Here is a 21,997-nt window from a genome sequence, read left to right as displayed (position 1 = left end):
AGCCAGGCCACATCTGTGAACTCATTTAATCTTCATAATAACCTGCTGAGGTTCACTGGCTAAGGATCATTGTTCCCATTTTCCTGCTGGGAACACTGAAGCTTAGAGAGACCATCACTTACCTCTGGTCACACAGCTAATAGATGGCTGATCTAGGACTGCATTGGACAGAACATTGGATTTATAGTCAGAAGGCCTCAGGCTCAAATACTTGGCTCTGTTGCTCTCTGTGGAACTTTGAGCAAGTGGCCTCAGTTTCCTTAATTGTAAAATGAAGCATTCTCAGTTCCCTTCCAATTCTAAGCCCCCTGAACCTTAGGACTTGGACCGGGCTTTTCTGAAGTACAAAGCTGAGCCTTTCAGGGAGAGTGGGAGTAGCAGTGGCCTGGGAGTCTTGGGGACTCACGTTTACATATGGTTTCTGGCATGTGTAATGAACCTCTCCATGGCTCAGTTTCCTCATCTGTAAAGTGGGGATAGTCAGCCTTATATCACCTACCCCAGAGGATTATTGTGAGGAGGGTGCTTTGTTAGAGATGCAGCTTCTCAAAGCATGATCTGTGGACTCCTAGGTCCCTGAGAAGTTTTCATTTAAAATATGGTAAGTAGAGACAACTAGGTGGTGCTGCAGTGGATAAAGCACTGGCCCTGGATTCAGGAGGACCTGAGTTCAAATATGACCTGAGACACTTGACACTTACTAGCTGTATGACCCTGGGCAAGTCACTTGACCCTCATCGCCCTGCCCCCCCCCAAATATATATATATATATGTAAAAATAATATATATGGTAAATATCGATAAATATGACACACATAAATGAAAACTCATTGGGGAGTCCTCAGTAATTTTTTAAGAGTGGAAAGGAGTGCTGACACCCCAAACTTTGACAAAGCTGGTCTGGTTGATAGAGTTTGTGGGCCTGAAGTCAGGAAGACCTGAGCTCAAATCTGGCTTTAGACACCTAGCAGCTGCATGACCCTGGACAAGTCACTTAACCACTACCTGCCTCAGTTTCCTCATCTGAAAAATGGGGCTAATAAACAGTGACTCCCTTCCAGAGTTGTTATGAGAATCAAATCAGATAGCATGTGTAAAGTGCTTGGCAAATGTTAGAGGGTTAGAGGAAATGTTAGTGAATGCTGCTTTTTTTTAGACTTAGAACACGATAGCGAGATGATATTCTGTTATTGCTATTTGTACTGCACCATCAGGATACTCATGTCCCGGGGGGATTCTGGGAGCTCAGCACATTGCTGCCCTCTCTAATATATGTTCCCTTTTTTTTCCTTCTAAAGGAGATAACTGGCAGTCTATGACTCTAGGACCCCTCCCTTGCCCCTTCTCTGGTCACCATGGAGCCCCTCGATGGCTGCCCTGATGTCCAGGCTGAGCATGCACCCAATGGGTATGCAGGCCTTCTCTTGAGCCAGGCCAGTGCAGAGATCGAAGTGGCTGGTGCGATGGAGCTCGGCGACCTGGAACTCTCTGCAGCAGTGGACGGTCGTTCCAAGGAAGAAACAAGCTGGCTTAAGAAGAAAGCTAAAGTAAACAAGATCTGGAATTTTGTTAGCCGGAAGAAAGGGCCTCTGGGCCAGGGGAAGAGGCCCCAGTCCATGATAGTCCTCGGGGGCCCCATGAAAACATCCGAGAACAAGCCTAAAATCACCTTCATGGACCGAATGAAATCCATCAAGAGGCTCCGGTCATCTTCTGGTTTGGGCAAGGGTGCCAGCCAAAGGAGTTTCAAAGCCCAGTCCATCCATGACTGCCCCAGTGACCAAGAAGATGGCCTTTGGCAGAGGGATCTTAACAGGGTCAAGAGGCTGCCAGATAACCAGAAACCATTTCGCCACTCCTATGCTGGGCATACAGAGGGCCTGGAGGCCTGTTTTGAAGATGTGGAGTTGAGTGCCCCAGTCCCTGAGATGGAAGTCAGCGATGGGAGGGGCCTCCGGGATGTTGATGTGCAGATGAACGAAGACCAGGAAGAGACGTGTCCTAGAGAGTCAGAGGACATCAAAAATGAAGACCTGAATGTTGCATCCCACTCCCTGAGGGCTGCCCGGGACTGTCGGAAGCGCTGCCAGACCCTCCCCCAGGATATCCGTCGCAGGAGGACCTCTGACGTCTGGAGCTACCTGAAAGGGATCTCACTGGCAAGCAAAGAAAACTCAAAGGCCACCGAGTCAGACCTGGAAGGCAATTTCCAGGATCTAGAGAGTGCAACGACGGGGAACTCAACTCTGTATTTGGACTTGGAGTCAGGCCACGAAGAAAGCCCAAGCCAAGTGAGAAAGGGAAGCAGTACTAGCAAGGCCACGCACTTTGGGGGCGTCTTCAAATTCTTCACCAATATGGCGGAAGCAGCCAGGAAGTGGCGAGGATCCTCTAGGCCACCCTTTCAGGAAGAACCCAAACCTTCATCTCAGGGACACCAGTTACAGCCACAGGAGGTCCCAGAGGATGACGGCGTCCCATCTTCTTTCTTGATGAGGCTGTCGCTTCAATCTCCCGATTCAGGGATCTGGGATCATTCCACCCTTCAGACTCCCATGTGCAGAGACAATGGAGAGCAGGGTCTGGACCCAGATTCTCTTCATGTTGCCTGCTCTTTGGGACCAAATAGTGAAACCCAAGGTTTGAGCCAGGCTGCTCATTCCCAGGTTGACACCTCTAACTTCTCTCCCTCAACCCTTCAGGGTGATGACCAGATTTCACCAGACTCTTCAGCCCAGATCGATACCCACGAACTCTCAGAGGCTCAGCCTTCTTCTCAAGACTTGTGTGAAAAGCCAGAAACTATGGGCGGCTTCCTTGAAGAGAAAGAAACCCTCGAAGAATCCTCTGAACCGAATGAGGCTATCAGGTCAGAGCAGGCCATGGGTGAGTTGGCCTGTGAGAAGGGACATATTCATGTCAAAGAGGAGGAGGAGGAAGAGGATGGCCTCAGTCAGACTGAAGAGCAGGACTCTTTTGAGCTCCTGGACGAATCAGGCAGTTCAAAGTACGGTCCCAAGTGCCGCCCATTCCAGATGAGCCTGTGCACCATTGCGTCCCTCACCGAAATCAACAACAGGAAGGTAAGATGGCTGACTTACCCCATCACCTCTGAGGCCATGTTGGGTTGTATTATTCCATGCTCTATGTTGTTAAGGGCCTCTTTCAGATCCCTTACAGGACTCACCTCTATGCTATGGTCCACCATCGCTTTCCACACGCTGCTTTCTAGTGCCTCGTCTACCTGTGACACTCAATTGTTCTGTGATTGACCATGCAAAACCTTTGAAACCAACCTCAGCATTCCCTTCAGCACTAAAACCTCCTTAGAGCCTCCCCCATTCTGCTTGACCTCTCCAAATCCTGACCATTACTAACACTTTAGGCCTCAAAGGACCTTCTGGTGGTCATCTGTTTCCCCCCCTATCTCTTGGCAGGGATGCCCCTAAAGAGGCAACCTAAAGCGATGAGTTTTTCCTCCCCTTTGAAATCCTACTGGACCCCTGTGCCTACTCTCTGCTCAGCTTCTTGTTAGTCTACACTGTGAGGGAGAGAAATCTAATCTCTTTTCAATGCGGGAGCTGTCAGGTCTACTGAACTGGGGGCACTTGTCCCTGATTTGTTCTGTCTGGAGTCTTAGGTGCAGTGTTCACTGAAGGCCTAGGGGGACGTGACTGGCCCAGGGTTCGCACCAAGGGCACTCTGACCCCATGGGCATTTGTGACTTGCAGGCTACCAGAGCCTGGTCGTCAGTTGTCTTGGCACCATGACAACAATGAAGAAGACACTTCTCCCTCGGGATGCTCAGCAGTGGAACAATTAAAGAATGGTAGAAGAGACTAGACAAAGATGTGCCCAATGGATGATAGGAGAAATGATTATTAAATGATGATTAGAGAAGGAAGAAAGAGATTGCTGACAAAAAAGAAGGCATTCTATAGGAGGTGGGCCCAGAGGCTTAAGCCTTTCAGCGTGGGTTGGGTTTGGAGAGCAGGAGGGGAAATGCTAGGGCATTCTGCTACCCTGACGTGTTTGGGGAGGTCCTAATGTGGCCAGCTAGTGCAAGAGTTCTCATGTGAGGATATGTGGAAACAAGAGATACAACTATCACCAGAACTTTCATTCCTGAGACTGTGGTCTTCCTTTATGAATAGAACAAGGGGTCATCTGTGAAGCTTGGAGTAAGTGAGTTGATGGCTGTGGATGCAACTGATTATGATAAAGTAAGCAGAGCAGAGTCTCAGAATCTCTGAGAAGCTCTGCAGTTGAGCCCCCACACCAGCAGGAGTGCTCTTCATAACACACCTGACCCTTGGGCACTCAGCCACCAAGGCCTCCAGTGTGGGGAGCTCTAGCTCCCTTCCCAGCCTGTACCTCCGTCGAAGAGATCGAATTCTTAGCAAGTATTTCCTGAATCTCCCACCTATTGGTTCTAGCTCAGCCCTCTGGGCTCAATCAGAACAAAGCTCATCCCTCTTCCCCGTGAAGAGAGCTCTTATGTCCCCTCTCCAGCCTAAGCATTCCCAATTCCTTCAACTGAACTTCGTGTGGCATAGTTTCCATTCCCTGAAACATCCTGGCCACCTTTCCTCTGGGTATGCTCCCACTTGTCCAAAGCCCTCCTAAGATGCCGTGCCCTAAACAGAACTCCAGATGGACTCAGATTTTCCTGACTCTGGACCCATGGATCAATCCACCACACTGCCACATTGGCATCTTTTGTAATTTGGAAGTCTTAAAGAGACTGAGAAGTTCAGTGATTTGTCCAGGGTCACACAGTGTATGTTAGAGGCAAGATTTGAACGCAGGCCTTCCAACTCCAAAGCCAAGGTTCTCTCTGTACCATGCTTAGGACAAGGAAAAATCAAGGAAGGCTTCTTGGAAGAGGTTCCGTTTGGTTAGGCCTTTGTCAGCTAGGCAGGAATTCAACAGGCAAAGAGGAGGGACAACATTTGAGGCAGAGAAGACAGTATGAGCAAAGTTAGGGTGGTCAAAGGGCCTAGGGTATATTAAGGCGTTCAGTGTAGTGTGGGGAGAAAACTGATAGGACATAATGCTGCATGGGTCCTTCTCATTTTAACCTTGTTCCATTTAATTGCCACTTGCCCCCCCCCCTCCAATTCTTGAGTGCTCTAAGTGGCTATAGCCATTGGCATTCTTCCCACCACCACCACCATAGGAACTTTCCGAAGCAGTATAGTTCTGCCATCTACTGGCTGCCTGGGGAACTTCATGGGTTGTCAATCATAGTTGAAAAGTCGTAGGTCCTTGAGGACCCCAGGGATTTACCATCACTGTAATCAGGATGCCTGGCCCTCCCTTGAAAGAACAAGGGTCAAGCATAGAAAAAACTAGATTCCAACGAGGTGTGGCATGGATCAGGGAGCTAGGGGACAACCAGAGAATGGCAGGCAAACCCAAACCAGAGTCATCCAAAGAAGAACAAAACCCTTGTAATTGACACACGGAGCCAAGCTAGACACATTCCCACCTCGGCCATGTCCGAAAATGGGCACCTCATTCTGCACCTTGAATTTATTCCCTTGCTCAGGAAGTGTCTTCCTGATCATTCGAAGGTCACTAAGAGTGACTCAGTTGGGGGCAGCTAGGTGGTGCGGTGGATAGAGCACTGGTCCTGGAGTCAGCAGGACCTGAGTTCAAATCTGGCCTCAGACACTTGACACTTACTAGCTGTGTGACTTTGGGCAAGTCACTTAACCCTCATTGCCCAACCAAAAAACAAAACAAAACAAAAAACAACAACAAAAAAAGAGTGACTCAGTTGTCCTGTGCACCTGTTTTCAGGTGGTCAGTGAGTTGTCTGTATGTCCATGGTCATCTCTTGACACCCTTCTGTTTCCCTTCCTTATTGGAATTGTTTCTCTCTATGCCTTCAGAATTGAATTCTCAAGAGCTTCTTCTTCCTTCTGGGCAGATGTCCCCTCTAGGTTTTATTTTATGAGATCCCACCTGTCCTTTCTCTGAATGCTTAGATATCTGCTCTCCCCAAATCTAGGGTGTGTTCACTCTACATAACGAAGGCTTTGTATCACAGACTCCAAACTTGGATGAACATTTGCCCCCAAGCTTCTCACCATTTCTACTTCATTCAAACAGTTCCTCCTCGGGGCAGCTAGGTGGTGCAATGGATAGAGCACCGACCCTGGATTCAGGAGTATCTGAGTTCAAATCCGGCCTCAGACACTTGACACTTACTAGCTGTGTGACCCTGGGCAAGTCACTTAACCCCCATTGCCTCACTCAAAACAAAACAAAACAGGGGGCAGCTAGGTGGCACAGTGGATAAAGCACTGGCCCTGGATTCAGGAGTACCTGAGTTCAAATCCGGCCTCAGACGCTTGACACTTGCTAGCTGTGTGACCCTGGGCAAGTCACTTAACCCCAATTGCCCTGCAAAAAACAAAAAACAAAAACAAAACAAAACAAACAAACAAAAAACCAAACAGTTCCTCCTCATTAGTGCAAATCTGATCCAGAATAGAATTTCCCTTTATTGACAATGAAATGTTTTTTAAGGAGGGAGGTATAAACGTTCCACCATCTGTTCTCCTGAACCAATATTGGTGATTGGTTGCTTTTTCATGTTCCTTTTATTTACATGATTGTTGTTGTATATGTGGTCCTCCTGGCTTTTCTTACTTGTTCATGTGAAATGCTAGAAATCTTCCCATATTTCTCTGACTTCTTCCCATTTGTCGTTTCAGTGTCCTCACATTTCCTTCTATCTAGCCATCCGTTTCCCAGTTGATGAATAGACACTTTGCTTCCTGTCCTTTGCTACCAGCAAAAGTGCTGCCCTTGGGGCAGCTAGGTGGCGCAGTGGATAGAGCACCGGCCCTGGAGTCAGGAGTACCTGAGTTCAAATCCGGCCTCAGACACTTGACACTTACTAGCTGTGTGACCCTGGGCAAGTCACTTAACCCCAATTGCCTCACTTGAAAAAAAAAAAAGTGCTGCCCTGAATATTTTGGAGTGGATGGGATCTTTTTTTTTTTTTTCTGCCTCATACCCCTTGGGGTAATCTATGCAAGTCATGAGATCTCTGGTTCAAAGGGCACAGAGAGTTTAGTCACTTCTTCCCACAGTTCCAAATGGCTTTCCTAAGGCTTTTCACACTTAGCATTCACAACTCTACCAATAATGGATTAAGAACCTTTCTTTCCACAGCCTTGCCAACACTGACTTCTTCCTGTCTTTTGTTCTCTCTGCCAATCTGATGAGTATGAGGTGAAACCTCAGAATTGTTTTAATTTGCATTGTACCTCATCATGAGCAATTTGGAACAGATTTTCATGTATTCATTAATAGTTTACAGTTCTTTTGAAAAAAACTTTGTGTTAGCCAGGTGTGGTGGTCCCCACCTGTAATCCCTGCTACCAGGGTGGCTGAGGTTGGTGGGCCTCTTGAGCTGGGACTTTCTTTTTTTTTCTTCTTTTTTTTTAGTGAGGCAATTGGGGTTAAGTGACTTGCCCAGGGTCACACAGCTAGTAAGTGTTAAGTGTCTGAGGTCGGATTTGAACTCAGGTCCTCCTGACTCCAGGGCCAGTGCTCTATCCACTGTGCCACCTAGCTGCCCCGAGCTGGGACTTTCTGAGCTGCTATTGGCCAGGCTGATTGGGTGACTGCACTAAGTCCCACACTAATTCACCAGGAGTGGGGAGGACAGGTTGCCTAAGGAGGAGGCCAAACCGGTCCAGCTTGGAAATGGAGCAGGTCAAGGCTCCTGTGCCCATCAGTAGTAGGATCTGACCCAAGATTGTTCCCTGCACTTCTAGCCTGGTCAAGATGGGTAGGCTCAGTCTCAAAAAACAAAGAACAATTTATGTTTGTATCTTTTGACCACTTTTATTTCTGACCTATTCCATATATAACCGAGACGTCAGACTTTTAATTTTTTTTTTTTTTTTGCGGGGCAATGAAGGTTAAGTGACTTGCCCAGGGTCACACAGCTAGTAAGTGTCAAATGTCTGAGACCGGCTTTGAACTCGGGTCCTCCTGAATCCAGGGCCGGTGCTTTATGCGCTGCGCCACCTAGCTGGCCTAGAGAGTCAGACATTTAACCAGAGACAACTGAGAGAAAGATTCCCCCTGCCACTTAATAGTTTCTCTTCTATTTACACCGAATTTCTGCAAGATCTAAACAACTGGATGTCATTGAAATTGTTGTGTATGTTATGATCACCTCTATCCTTTGTTGGGTTAGGAATCCCCTGCCCCCACCCTGTTCCGCCACAGCTATGAAAGGCACTTCCTTCTGCTCTTCTCCATTTTTTTTATGCTGTGACTTTTTATGAGCTTTTTTTTCTTTTTTATAAGGTTAAGAGGCTGTTGGGAACTTACATTTCTCTAGTGCTTTGAGTATTACAACATGTACTTGATGTGCATTAGTGCGTTTGAGCCTCATAGCAACCTTGGGAGAAAGATGCTGGCATTCTTAGCATTATTTTACCCACTAGGAAATTTGTGTTCATAGTAGTTAAGTGACTTGCCCAGGGTCACATAACAAGGATATATCTAAGGCAAGATATGAACCCACATTTTTCTGATTCCAAGTCCAGCTCTAAGTCTTTTCCCTTCCTTTAAAGACTCTTGAATCAGATTAGCTCAACTCCAGGAATATACATCCCTTCTTAAGTGTGCTTTGTCCCTGGGTAGGAAGCAGATCATTTCTGTGGTTAAGATTCCCAAATCTGAGTGTCATCCATCTATTGCTAAGAATTACGCCCTCTGGGGGCTAAATAGAACAAACTTTATCCCTCTTCTGTGTCTGACCCTCCAAATACTTGAAGACAGCTCTCAGACTATCTGTAGGTCTTATGTTCTCTAAGTAAAACATCACCAGTTCCTTTATCAAGACCCTTGAGAAATCGTGGGATGCAATCAACAAAACAGTGGCTTTGGACTCTGAGGACCTAAGTTCAAATTTCATTTCTACTGCTTACTCTCTGAGTGACCTTGAACAAGTCCCTTCCCCACCCTGGCCCTCAGTTTCCTTCTCTGTAAAATAAGGGAGTTGGACCAGATAGCCTCTGAAGTCTCTTCCCACTCTAGATCTCAGGTCCCTGTTCCTTCTATCACCTTGCTCACCCTCCTTGGACTGTTTACCAACTTGTCAATGCCTCTCTCTCTCTCTCTCTCTCTCTCTCTCTCTCTCTCTCTCTCTCTCTCTCTCTCTCTCTCTCTCTTTTTTGGTATATTTTTTCCCATTCTCTTGTTTTTCTTTTGTGTATATCTTCATTTATTTATTTATTTATTTTGGTGGGGGCAATGAGGGTTAAGTGACTTGCCCAAGGTCACTAGCGTCAAGTGTCTGAGGCCAGATTTGAACTCAGGTCATCCTGAGTCCAGGGCCAGTGCGTTATCCACTGCACCACCTAGCTGCCCCATCAATGCCTCTCTTAAACTCTGGAACCTAGAAATGAATATAGGACTCCATCCAGATTTGGGCTGGGAGAGTCTTTCAAACACAGAACGTCAGAACTTCCCACAGATTTTCAGGGCTAAGGGAGTTCAGAGAAGGAAGAGGTTGGCGTGGTTTGGAAGGACACTGACTAGCCTTTGGAACTTTGGCTGAGCCATTTACTTACCTCAGGCCTCAGTGTCCTCATCTGTAAAATGAAAGGGATAGACTAAATGATCCATCACGTCCCTCCCAGCTAGATAGACTATGATTGAGGCTTTAAGTGTTGGACAGTAACAACAGCAACAACAGGAAACAGAAGCAACTCATATTTCTTCAACCTTACCTCACCACAGCCCTGTGAGGTAAGGAACATGTCTATTTTTCTGTTCTTCCAGCATGGGTTCAAATCTGCCTCAGAGACTCAAGTCGCTGTGTGACCTTGGGCAAGTCACCTCTGTGAGCCTCAGTTTTCTCAGTCTGCAAAATGGGGATCATAATTGACCAATAGACTCTCAAGTCTGTTGTGAGGAACAAATTAGATGTCTTAGCTGGCTTTAGCTATTAATGCTTGTGACTGCACTAAGACTTTGGGGACATCCTGTAGAAATGGGTGATGCTATTTTTTACTCCTTTTCTAGATAAGGACACCAAGGCCCTGCTAGCTTGTGACTGGCCTGGGATTTCATGGATATTGAGTCTTGGGGCTGAGATTTCAACCCAGGTGTCCTGATTCCCAGTCAAGTGCCCTGCCAGCCAGCTTGGTTGGCATGTGGTTGTCACCAGGGCAGTTTTGATGGCTCAAGGATGCCTCTGCCCTGCTTGTCAATGACTATAACCTGAGCCCTGGGAAAGGGGACTCCAGAGTGAGACAGGTCACATACTTCCCTTCACTTGAGAAGCTCTGAATCTCATTAGGCTCCCAGGGGCTAATGCAGAGAGAAGAGCCAGACAGGCCCTTTTCTTGGGTGACAAGGAGTTCATTAGGGAAGTCTATCACATCAAGTGTCCGTAATAGGCATTGTGGCCAGCACCAGGCTCCAGCAAATGGAAAAGGAAGATGTCAGTGCTGGACAAGCCCTTAGGACACAGGACGTCAAATAGCGGAATTCCAGAATTTTCTGGCTGCTGGAGGAAGGGACCCAGTGGCTTCCTGATTCAACCCATATAGTATACCCCCTAAGCGCCTGCTTGGCCTCTATCTGAAGCCCCCTGGGGAGGGAGAGCCCATTGCTTCCTGAGGGCATCCGTTTCACTTCACTTTCCGCTAAGTGCTCCTAGATCATAGGTCTAGAGCTAGAAGTCTCCTCACTCTGCCTCCCTCGTTTTTACAGAAGAGGAAACCGAGGCCCAGGGAGGTAAAGTTATTTGCCCAAGGTCTCACAGATAGTAAATGTCCGGGAAAGGATTTGAACACTGATCCTTTGTCTTTTGAACCAGAGCTTTATGGCAGTTAAAAAGGTTCAAGAGACATAATTTCTGGGTAATTTAATCATTTTCTTAATAATGCTAGCATTTTAATAAAAGGATGGTCATTTGGCCCATCCCTCTCTTAGGCCAAAGATGATAGCGGCTGGCTCACAGTTTTTGTGCTCTTTGAAGAGTAGGTATTCCCCAGGGTGGCTATCAACCCTGATTGGTTAACAGTTAATGAGAGAATGAATATTACAGTGAGGAGCTAGACCTGAGCTTTGATTAAAGCTCCAGCCTTGGACAATCTATTCAAGAAATTTATGTCCAGGAGCAGCTAGGTGGCGTAGTGAATAAAGCACCAGCCCTGGATTCAGGAGAACCTGAGTTCAAATCCAGCCTCAGACACTTGACACTAGCTAGCTGTATGACCCTGGGCAAGTCACTTAACCCTCATTGCCCTGCAAAAGAAGGGAAGGAAGGAAGGAAGGAAGGAAGGAAGGAAGGAAGGAAGGAAGGAAGGAAGGAAGGAAGGAAGGAAGGAAGGAAAAGAAAGAAAGAAAGAAAGAAAGAAAGAAAGAAAGAAAGAAAGAAAGAAAGAAAGAAAGAAAGAAAGAAAGAAAGAAGAAATGAAATGGGAATCTGGGGGGAGTTTTGTGGAGGCTAGCATATGACAGGAAAAAGTTTAAAAACTTGAAATACATAAAATATCAATATATTTCATCTTTTAATACTGTAATAATTCTGACTTCTTCTCTGGTACCAAGGGAGGGTCCCCCAAATTTTAGGTGGATTTTCCAGATTGTGGGGGTGCCACACCCCTAACCTCTGCCATATGGAAGGGATAACTGGCTGTGGAGAGGCGTGATAAGGACTGATCAGATCCAGAAAGCCAGGGGGGCGGTTTGACAAAAATGGCAGCCCTGTAGCTCCCCCTCCCCCCCAGGGTCTGTGGCTCAGAATCCAGGGTTTGCTCCACTCTCCCAGGCTGTATTCCCACCCACCTGTCCTTTGAGCTTTGCCCCTCCCTCTGTGTCCTGCCTCCCCCTACTCCCACCCTTTCCCACCCTTCACAGCCACCAACCACCCGACCACCCAACATGGGAGTGGATCAGTAACTGCCATGTCCTTGCTTTTCAGCCATCTTGCCACCCTCCTCACCCGTCGCCATCACCACCACCCTTCAAGGCTTTGGATCGATGCCATTCGTTACCCCTCTCTCAGAGCATCCCCATGGGGCTGGACCAGGTTGGCTGGAGGAGACGCTTGCTTCTCAACCCAGGTAGGTTCCCTCAGTTCTTGGTGCCTTGGATGCTGGGCCGGGTAGGCCAAGATGGGGCCCAAGGTCCAAGAGGAGGCTCCCTTCCCTTCCCTCCCTCCCTCCCTCAATAACAGCTGGTAGTAACAGCTAACACTTAGTAGCACCTACTGTGTATGGGACTATGCTAAGCGCTTTACCACTATTACCTTGTCTGATCCTTACAACAACCCTGCAAGGTAGGTGCTGTTATCATGCCCATTTTATACTTGAGGAAACTAAGGCAAACAGAGGTGAAGTGACTTGCTCAAGCTCATCTAGTTAGTAAGTACCTGTGGCTAGATTTTGAACTCAGGTCTTCCTGACTCCTGGGCAGCTAGGTGGATAGAGCAACCAGCCTGGACTCAACCCTAGGCAAGACACTTCACCTCAATCTCCCTCAGTTCCTCATCTGTCCAATGAGCTGGAGAAGGAAATGGCAAACCATTACAGTATCTCAGTCAAGAAAACCCCAGGGCAGCTAGGTAGCGCAGTGGATGGAGCACTGGCCCTGGATTCAGGAAGACCTAAGTTCAAATCTCACCTCAGACACTTATTAGCTGTGTGATCCTGGGCAAGTCACTTCACCCCAATTGCCTTAAAAAACATCCAGTGTTGGGGGTAGCTAGGTGGCGTAGTGGATAGAGCACCGGCCCTGGATTCAGGAGGACCTGAGTTCAGGTCCGGCCTCAGACACTTAGCACTTGCTGGCTGTGTGACCCTGGGCAAGTCAAATGAGATGGCTTGTCTTGGGAGGTAAGCTGAGACTAGATGACCCCTGAGGGGGGGCCCTTGTGACTTTGGGATTCTGAGATGGCATAACTTGCCCAAGATCATCGTCCAGGTAGATGGGGCCTGGACTTAGAGTCTAGAAACCTGGATTCAAATTTTGTCTTAGTCACTTAGTAGCTGGACAAATCAGTCTCTGTGCCTCAGTTTCCTCTTCTGTGAAATGAGAAGAGGCATCAGACTAGATGACTTCTAAGGTTCCTTTCCACAGTAGATCTATGACCTTGTGTGACCTTGAGCAAGTCATTTCTTCTCTCTTGGCCTCAGTTTCCTCTTCTGTAAAAGCTTGGGTGGGGGAAGGGGGGCAAAGACTAAATGGCCTCCAAGGGTCGCACCATTTTTTGATTTGGCAACAAACCAATGTGATGAGCTCAGGGAGCGAAGACCAATCCCTAGAAGGTTGGCTATTGGCCAATGAATTTATTCTTGGCCAGAGCGATTCGGGAAACCCTTGATGAAGACAGAGGAGCCCTGTGGTGGCCTGAATGCCCTGGGGAATGCCCACTTACTGGGGCATTACAGGGTCTTGAAATGTGGAGCTAAACTCGAGACAAAGCCATGTGTTTCATGATTAGAGACTGGTCCTCTGAGGGGGTCTGGGGAGGCCATAGCTGTCAGGGAAGGCTTCCTGGAGAAGGAGGCTGCACTGGAACTGAGCTTTGAAGGATGGGCAGGGTTTGGAAGCATGGAGGACAGCCCAGCAACCTGTCAGCCCAGCCCCCACTTAGGTGGGGGGCAGTGCTGCAGGCCTCAGTCTTTCCTTCCTAGTGTTGGGGAAAGGGGCATGCTCAGCCTCGGTATTCTTACCTACTATTTTTTTTTTTTGTGGGGCAATGAGGGTCAAATGACTTGCCCAGGGTCACACAGCTAGCAAGTGTCAAATGTCTTACCTAGTATTTTAGGAAGATGAGAGGCTAAAGAACAACACATGACTGGAATGTTCTGTCCGAGCCCTTCAGCTTCACCCTCTCCCAGGATTGAGGAAGGGGTGGAGGAGGGTGATGGGGAACCTGAAACCCTGAGAGAATTTGGGAGCTGGATGGGGCCCCAGGACATCCCAGTTCAGTGGCCGTGTGCTCTGAAGATCTGGCCCTTGCCCTACGTGACCCTTGCCCTACATGACACTTGCCCTACGTGACCCTTGTCCTGCGTGGCCCTTGTTCTATGTGGCCTGTGTCCTACCCAGTCCTTGTCCTACTGCTGCTGCTTTCCATGTGACCCTGGGCTAGTTCCTTTCCTTTCCCGTGCCTCAGTTTCCTCTGCAGGGCAAGCAGATTAGACAAAAAGAGCTCTAAGGGCCCTCTCAGCTCTGACATCTTGTAAAGACCCATTCTCACAGGCATTCTTTGCCATCTGTGGTTCAGTCCGAGTTCATTCCTACCCCCCAAGTTGGCAGGCATGTTCCCCACCACAGGCCTCTGTCGGCCCGAGACGTTCCTCACATTTGGTCAGCCACGGCTACCCTGATGCCCACCAGAAGCTGGCCGTGGGCCCCAGTGGAGGGCCCAGTCGGGATGGAATTCATCCCCAGTCGAAAAGGGATGTGTATATGTGTGTGTGTGTGTGTGTGTGTGTGTGTGTGTGTGTGTGGTGTTATTTATAGGTCTGGGGTGAGATATGTGGCCCTGGGAGCTGGCAGGCCCGCTACCATCAGCATCACCTTAACAGCTTGCTCTCACCTTGGGGATATAAGAGGCTCCCACGTAGCAGCTTCCCTTCTCGAGGTCCCAGCCAGACACCCTTGGCTCAAAATAGTCCTGGGGAGGAGGCTGACATCAGGACCCTATTTGGGAAGCCAGTTTCTGTGAGCTCCTCCTTTCCCAGGCCAGCTTCCTGCTCGGTGAGGTAGATAGGTGCCCATGCCTGGCCAAGGTTGACGATTCAAGGCTGCATTATTACCAAGATGATTGTTACTTATTATTATCCATAATTCTATCATTGATCATTATCATGGTGTTATCTTAATCCTATTGACTATCTAGGCTATTTATGACATAATAATAATGTCGACTGGTGTTTCCTTAGCCCTCTAAGGCCCACAGTATTCTTTTCACACAGCAAGCCCATGAGATAAATAATGTAAGCCTTCTTTTTTCCATTTGGAAGATGTATCGCAGACCTTGAGAGCTAGAAGGCACCTCGGGGACCATCCAATCCAACCCTTCCCCAGAAGGAATGTCCCCTATTACATCCCTGACAAATGGTTGTCTGGCCTCTGCCTGCTGCCCTGGCGGCCCCTTCAGCTTGGGGAGGAAGGTTTTCTGCCCATCAAGCAAGAATTTTGCTTCCCTGTAATCTCCACCCACTGCTCCTGGCCTCCCCCCCCCCCCCCCCCCCCCCCCGCCACTGGCCCCAGGGGGACAAGCAAAACAAAGCTAAATCTGTCATCTAGACAGCCCTTCTATCACAGCTTCCATGCACTATCTTCAACTTATAGCAACTCAACTCAATTCCCCTCCATCCTGGCCACTCTCCAATGAATGTGCTCTGGCATCCACAAGAGAACCCAGTACTTGAGGTGAGGTCTGAACCTGGAGCCAAGGACTGAGGGAGTTGGGTTTTCTTATTCCTAGAAGCAAGCTCTGACTCTCCCATTGTAAGCGAAGCTCACATTAGTTAGACTTTGCCGCTGCTGCATCACCTGCTGACTCCTGTGGAGGTTGTGGCCCACTAAGAACCCCAAATTTTTCTTTTCACACCAACCAGCATCTAACCATGTCTCTTTCATTCTGTGTCTCTGAAGTCCCTTTCTTGCACCCAAGTGCAAGACTTTTCCCTGACCTTCATTGTTTCATTTCATCTGATCCTGCTCAGTTCTCTGGCCTGTCAAGATCCATCCCTTTGTGTGTTTTTTTTCTCCCCAATATTTAGAATTTTATTTTCCCAAATTACATGTAAAATACAAAATTTGCCATCAATTTTTAAAAAATTTGTGTTCCAAATTCTCTTCCTCCCCCACCCCAAGAACTCAAGCAATTCAATATAAGCTATACATGAGCAGTCATGCAAAACATTTCCATATTAGCCAGGTTGTGAAAGAAAACAAACAAAAACAAAACTTCAGATAAAGGAACTAACAAAAAATTATGTTTCAATCTGTATACAGATACCATCAGTTCTCTCTCTATAGATGGATTTCATTTTTCATTAACCCTTCAGAGTTGTCTTGGATCATTACATGTCAAGATCCCTTTGGATCCTCTATCTGTCTCTCCCTCCCACCTTTGTCAGTAGCACTTTTGATAAGGCTTTTTTTTTTTTTATCACGGAGAGCCTTTATCTAAAGCATGGCTGACAAGGTTAAGTAGCCCAAGGCCCAGTGCACGTGGTTGGGATGTTCCATTGAATACCATCTGCCGGGCTGATATTGGACTTTTCATGACCGCTCTCTGAGATTGCCCATTTGTGCAGCTCAGACCCCATCTCATTGGGCCACATTGAGCCCCCCCCCATCTTTTTTTTTTTAAGATTCAGTTCAGGGGGTCAGTTAGGTGGCGCAGTGGATAAAGCACCGGCCCTGGATTCTGGAGGACCTGAGTTCAAATCTGACCTCAGACACTTGACACTTACTAGCTGTGTGGCCCTGGGCAAGTCACTTAACCCCCAATGGCCTGGGGAAAAAAAAAAAAGATTCAGTTCAATTCAAGCTTATGTTCTATTGGAGCCAAACAACATGTACATAGAGATATCAGTACAAAGTCCCACTCCATCTTTGCCCACAAGAAGAGTGCAAGATATTTTATCAAAGGCTTGGTGAATGTCTAGATGAACCATCATGACTGCCGGCCCCAATCTGCTGGTCCAGGAGGTCTGTGAACAGGAATCCGCTCTGACTTGTGGCTTTCTGGCCTCCATTTGGTGACCTGGGGGCCACTGGGCTTCTGGACAGGCCCTGGATTTGGAGTCAGCAAGTTCCGGGTTCAGATCCCACCTCGGACATTTACCATGACCACTTTCCCCTCCCCCAAGCCTCAGTTTCCTCCTCTGTAGAATGAAAATGTTGGACCAAATGGCCTCTGAGGTTCCCTTCATGCCTGAAATCTAGGATTCTGTGACCTTATGAGCAACAGTTAAAGGTCTAACTAAGAAGTTCTTCACCTGGGACAAGAACAGTTGACTGGCTCTCTGGGCCTTATCTTGCCCCAGGGCGGGTGGGGGGGGGGCGGGGGTGGCAGCAGCAGAGGATGAGGTTGGATGGGAAGGCATTTTGGATTCCTAGAACCTCTGCAGACAGACAGGGCCAAGCTCCGAGGGGGGGGGGGGAGTGTGTTTCTGTGAGACCTCATTTCTCCAAAGGAGCTAGAGCCCTAGAGAGAGCCACGGGAATCCTGGCCAGACGGGCCCTTTCTGTCCAGGAAAGGGAATTGCTCCTCTCTACCAAGAATTTTGCTTGAGTAGGCCAGGAAGTTACTTAGATCATCGCCTTCCCCTCACCCAACTCTGAAGACAAGGCTGGTCTGGACTATGAGGGGGTGGGTTAGGTGCCAGCCTGGGGCACCTTGGACCAAGAGGCAAGAGATGCAGGGATCAAGGAAGCATGTCGTCCTGGGGCACAGCCCACTCTGATGACCTCTGCCCCCACCCCAGTTCCCAGCTACCAGTGGGCTCAGAATAGCACACTCTGTTCTAGGCCTTTTGAAATCATTCTTCCTAACGGTGGGTTTTTTTTGTTTGTTTGTTTTTTAACTGAGGTTAGTTGTGTGGGCAGCACAGCCCATCCTCAGCCAAGAGTAGGCTCAAGGACTGGGGGACCCAAGGAAGATGACAAATCAGCCCCAGGGGACAGGAAATGGGGAGACTTGGCTGGTAATCTGGATCATGAGGGCGAGTGTTGGAAGATGACTGAGGTTGTTCTTCTCCCTCCAGGATGTCTCATGTCCCAGAAATTAGGGCCACAAGAGAGGAGAGGGGAGAAGGGAGGGGGGAGGGGGAAGAGGGGAGAGGGGAGGGGAGAGAGGAGAGAGGGGAGAGGAGAGAGGGGAGAGGGAAGAGGAGAGAGGAGAGAGGGGAGGGAGAAGGGAGAGGGAAGAGGGAAGAGGAGAGAGGGGAGGGGAGAGAGGAGAGAGGGGAGGGAGAGGGGAGAGGAGAGAGGGGAGAGGGGAGAGAGGGGAGGGGAGAGAGGAGAGAGGGGAGAGGGGAGAAGGGAGAGGGGAGAGAGGGGAGGGGAGAGAGGAGAGAGGGGAGAGGGAAGAGGAGAGAGGGGAGAGGGGAGAGAGGAAAGAGGAGAGAGGAGAGGGAGCGGGGAGAGAGGAGAGAGGAGCCAGGCAAGATGATGAGAATGCTAAAGAGGTAGTGTGGTACAGCAGCTAGGGAGCCAGTCTTCATTCTAGAAATACCTGGGTTCCAGCCCTACCACTCACACATACTGGCTGGGTGACCATGGGCACAGTATTATACCTTTTAGGGTCCAGGCAAGTCTCTAAGAGCAGACAAGGAATCACTTTTTATTGGTGGAGGGAATTTCCTCATATGGTAGAGTTTCCTCTACCAGTGAAATCACAGGTCTGGCTAAAATAATAACACCAATAGTATCAAGCATTTCTATAGCACCTCCTTACTTTGTGCCAGGCAGTGTGCTGACTAAGATCTTCACAAATATGATTTCATATGATCCTCACAACAACTCTGGAAGGTCAGTGCTGTTATGTTCTCCATTTTACAGATAAGGAAATCGAGGTAAATGGATTAAATGACTTGCCCAGGGCCACACAGCCAGTAAGTGTCAGAGGCAGGATTTAAACTCAGGTCTTTCTGACTCCAGGCCTGGTGTTCCATGCTCTATGGTGCTCCCTGGCAGCCTATAAGATTGATTCATGCTTTAAGAGCTTCTGCCCAATGTCCCTATGTGGGCATAATATTCTCATTGTTTTGTTTTGTTTTGTTTTGGGGTGGGGCGGGCAATGAGGGTTAAGTGACTTGCCCAGGGTCACACAGCTAGTGAGTCTCATTGTTTTTTCAAATGGTGAAAGTGAGGCTGAGACAGAGGTGACTTCCCTGTGGGCACACAGTATCTCCATTACCTCAGTGCCCAGAAGATCCTAGATCTAGAGCTATAGGAGAACTTAGAGACCACTGGGGCTCACTCTTCATCTTGACAGATGAAGAAACTGAGTCACCAAGAGGTTAAGTAACTCCTCAGAGTCACTCATCAAGTGTATAAGGTGAAATTAGGGGGCAGCTAGGTGGCGCAGTGGATAGAGCACCGGCCCTGGATTCAAGAATACCTGAGTTCAAATTCGGCCTCGGACACTTGACACTTACTAGCTGTGTGACCCTGGGCAAGTCACTTAATCCCAATTGCCTCACCAAAAAAAACGCAACTAAGGTGAAATTGGAATCCAGCTCTGATATTCTCTGTCCTAAAGTCCCTTCCTGCCCCCCACCCCCAGCCCTGACATTCCTTGTCCTAATTTGGCCCCTCCCAGCTCTAACAGTGTCTGTCCAGGATCTGGCCCAGCCCTGGCATGATTTTTGATATAAGGATTCTAGATTAACTCAACTTCTCTAGTTACTCTGCTTCCGGGATGATTTAAAAACCAAGCAACAAAATCCAAAGCCAACCTGAGCTGGGCCTAAGGAGTCCCAGGCGCCTCTTCTCAGAGCAGGTTTTCATCCCTCGGCTCCCCCTGCCCCCCCCCCCCCCCGCCCCCTCTAGTGGTGGGTGTGGTCTGGGAGGAAGCCCGGGCCCTAACTGGCAGGTGACTGGCCAGCCTAGGACTGGAGCACTGTTGTGCTGTGCGTGTGACCCAGGCACTTCCTTGGTGGCGTGGTGATGACTGCTGGACCTAGCACCGGTGGGAGCTGAGCCACATTTGCAGAAATAATCGCTGTGGCACCTGGCCTTGTGGGGCTGCCACAAGGCTCCGGCTATTTGATTATTGCTGGCTTTTTGGCTCCTTCCTGGTTGTCAGACGGCCCCCAGACGATGGGTGAGGACTTGGAGAAATGCTCATTTCTTTCCATGTTGTTCTTTGGCACCCAATCTTAGGGGCTGTTGACAGACTCACCAGGCTCCCAGTGACACGGAGAGCCGTAGGTACTAGTCTCTTAGCTGGGGACGTGGGATGAGTCACTGCCCTCTGTCTGGGCCTCATCATCTGTAAATTGAAGGGCTTGGAGCAGAGGACCTCTGAAGGCGTGCTGCCTTAATGGAGAAAGCATTGGACTAGGCAGGAGGCCCGCTCCTTCCCAGAGCTTAGCACGGTGATTGGCACACAAGAGTGGCTTCATAAATGACTTGCTTGAATGCCTGGCTCTGCTGCTTCCTAGCCCTAATCTGCCTCTGCTGATTTATTCCCATTTACTCCCTTTCTTGTATTCTCCAATCCAGCCAAACGGGCCTCACTCGTGATGTTCCCGCTCTGCCTGTGCCCCAGTCCTAGAAAGCCAATCTTCCTCACCCTGCCCTGTAGAATCTCCAATCTCAGCTCCAGGCCCCACCCCCCACACTCCCTCTCCCCCCCCCCCCCAAGCTGCTAAAGCCTCCCTCCCTCACCAGATTCCCTAGTAGTGATGTTATATATACTTATTGGTGGGCATGTCTCTGATAGAATGAATGTAAGCTCCCTGAGGGTGGAGCCCGTTCCCTTTGGTTTTGTCTTTGTGTATCTAACACTTATCATTGGACACTTGAGTAAATGCTCAATCTCCTCTTTGGCCAAGGGATTTCTCTTTGGGGGGAGGGGACCTTCGCCGACAGGACAAGGGGGCTGGGCCAGCAGGCCTCTGAGGCCTCTTCCCACCCTAGTTCTGTGATCCTGTGAGTTCTCTGAGCCTTTTCTCAGCCTTCCAAACCCGATTGATTCCTGTACTTTGTCCCCACAGCAGGCACGGTTCTAAACTCTAAGACCCTGGAAGTCCAGAGAGAGAGACGAAGGAAGAGACAGCATTGGAAACCCCTAAAACCCGGGGCTGAGCAAGTACTCGTTAACAAGGTAAGGATATTCCTAGTTCCTCTGGGGGCCCTGGGCGCTTGTATAATCTGGAGGCTTCCCTGTGGCAGGCCACAGTTTAAGTGTCGGTCTTCCCTGCGCGCAGAGGACGGGTGATTTTTTTAAATGGGTTTCTGAGTTATTATATGGAGACACCAAAGTTGGAAGCATTAACCTTTGGTTTTTTTTTTCTCGGAGATTAATTTCTCTGAGAGATAAATCAGAAGCCTTTTATGGGCTCCACACCGCCCACTGCTGCCCTTGACTTTGGCTGTCTTCCCCAAGCAGATGGGGAAACTGTGAGATTTCAAGCCCAGGGTACTCTGGCTAGCGTTTATGACATCCTGTGGGCTCCTGGCTTCCTTTTGAGCTCTTGGGTGACATGTTTACGGCCGTCTCTTAGGGGGAGTTGTTTCACAAATATCCAGGCAAGCTGGGGGCTGGGAGGGTGAGTGTTAGCAGGACCGTGTGCCTGCAAGTGTGTGTGTGTGTGTGTGTGTGTGTGTGTGTGTGTGTGTGTGCAGCACATGCATGCATGCCCACGTGTAGCTGTCTTTTGCATGGCTGCCTGTATGTGTGTGTATACGTGTCTGCATACAGGCTTCTGCATGGTCATATGTCTTTATGTACACATGTCTGTGTGTCTGTTGCCTGGCTCAGCATGGGGACAGCTCCATAGCAAAGCGAAAAAAGAAAGAACTTTCCTTGGAGGCAGAAGATCTGCATTCTAATCCTGCTGCTGTCACTCTCTACCATGAGTGCGAATTCTTTCATCTCTCCGGGACTCTTCATCTGTACAATGAGAGATCTGGACTAGCTGGCCTTTGAAAGCCCTCTCTTCTAGCTCTATATTTAGGGGCCTCTGAGAAAGAGCAGGGAGGGAGGGAGAGGGGGAGAGACAGAGACAGAGACAGAGGCAGAGAGAGACAAAGAGAGAGAGACATGAGAGGGGGGAGGAAGAGCAGGGAGGGAGGGAGAGGGGGAGAGACAAAGAGACAGAAACAGAGAGAGACATGAGAGGGGGAGGGAGGAAGAGGGGGAGGGAGGGAGAGAGAGACAAAGAGAGAGAGGGAAGGAGGGAGACAGAGACACAAAAAGAGAAAGAGGGAGGGAGGGAGAGGGGGAGGAAGAGGGGGCAGGAGGGTGACA

The 21,997-nt window shown here is 48.9% G+C and overlaps 1 protein-coding gene across 1 annotated transcript; it reads left to right on the top strand.

Moving 5' to 3' along the window:
* Window positions 1-1,336: 1,336 nt before the first annotated feature.
* LOC122733919 lies at window positions 1,337-21,251 on the top strand. Its single transcript, XM_043974627.1, has 4 exons — window positions 1,337-3,083; window positions 11,972-12,113; window positions 20,742-20,851; window positions 21,219-21,251. Exons 1-4 carry the CDS (start codon window positions 1,356-1,358, stop codon window positions 21,249-21,251), a joined length of 2,013 nt encoding a protein of 670 aa, XP_043830562.1. The 5' UTR covers window positions 1,337-1,355.
* Window positions 21,252-21,997: the final 746 nt, after the last annotated feature.

This window comes from Dromiciops gliroides, chromosome X, assembly GCF_019393635.1.
Source record: "Dromiciops gliroides isolate mDroGli1 chromosome X, mDroGli1.pri, whole genome shotgun sequence".
NCBI classification, from domain to species: Eukaryota; Metazoa; Chordata; class Mammalia; order Microbiotheria; family Microbiotheriidae; genus Dromiciops; species Dromiciops gliroides.
This window is presented reverse-complemented; position numbering and strand designations above follow the sequence as displayed.

What these genes read in the sequence shown, in the direction of transcription:
- LOC122733919 (XM_043974627.1), top strand. Translation starts at nt 1,356, where the DNA reads ATGGAGCCCCTCGATGGCTGCCCTGATGTCCAGGCTGAGCATGCACCC. An exon ending in ACGCTTGCTTCTCAACCCAG is followed by an intron (nt 12,114 to 20,741) that starts GTAGGTTCCCTC and finishes TTGTCCCCACAG; the next exon opens with CAGGCACGGTTCTAAACTCT. An exon ending in AGCAAGTACTCGTTAACAAG is followed by an intron (nt 20,852 to 21,218) that starts GTAAGGATATTC and finishes CTTCCTTTTGAG; the next exon opens with CTCTTGGGTGACATGTTTAC.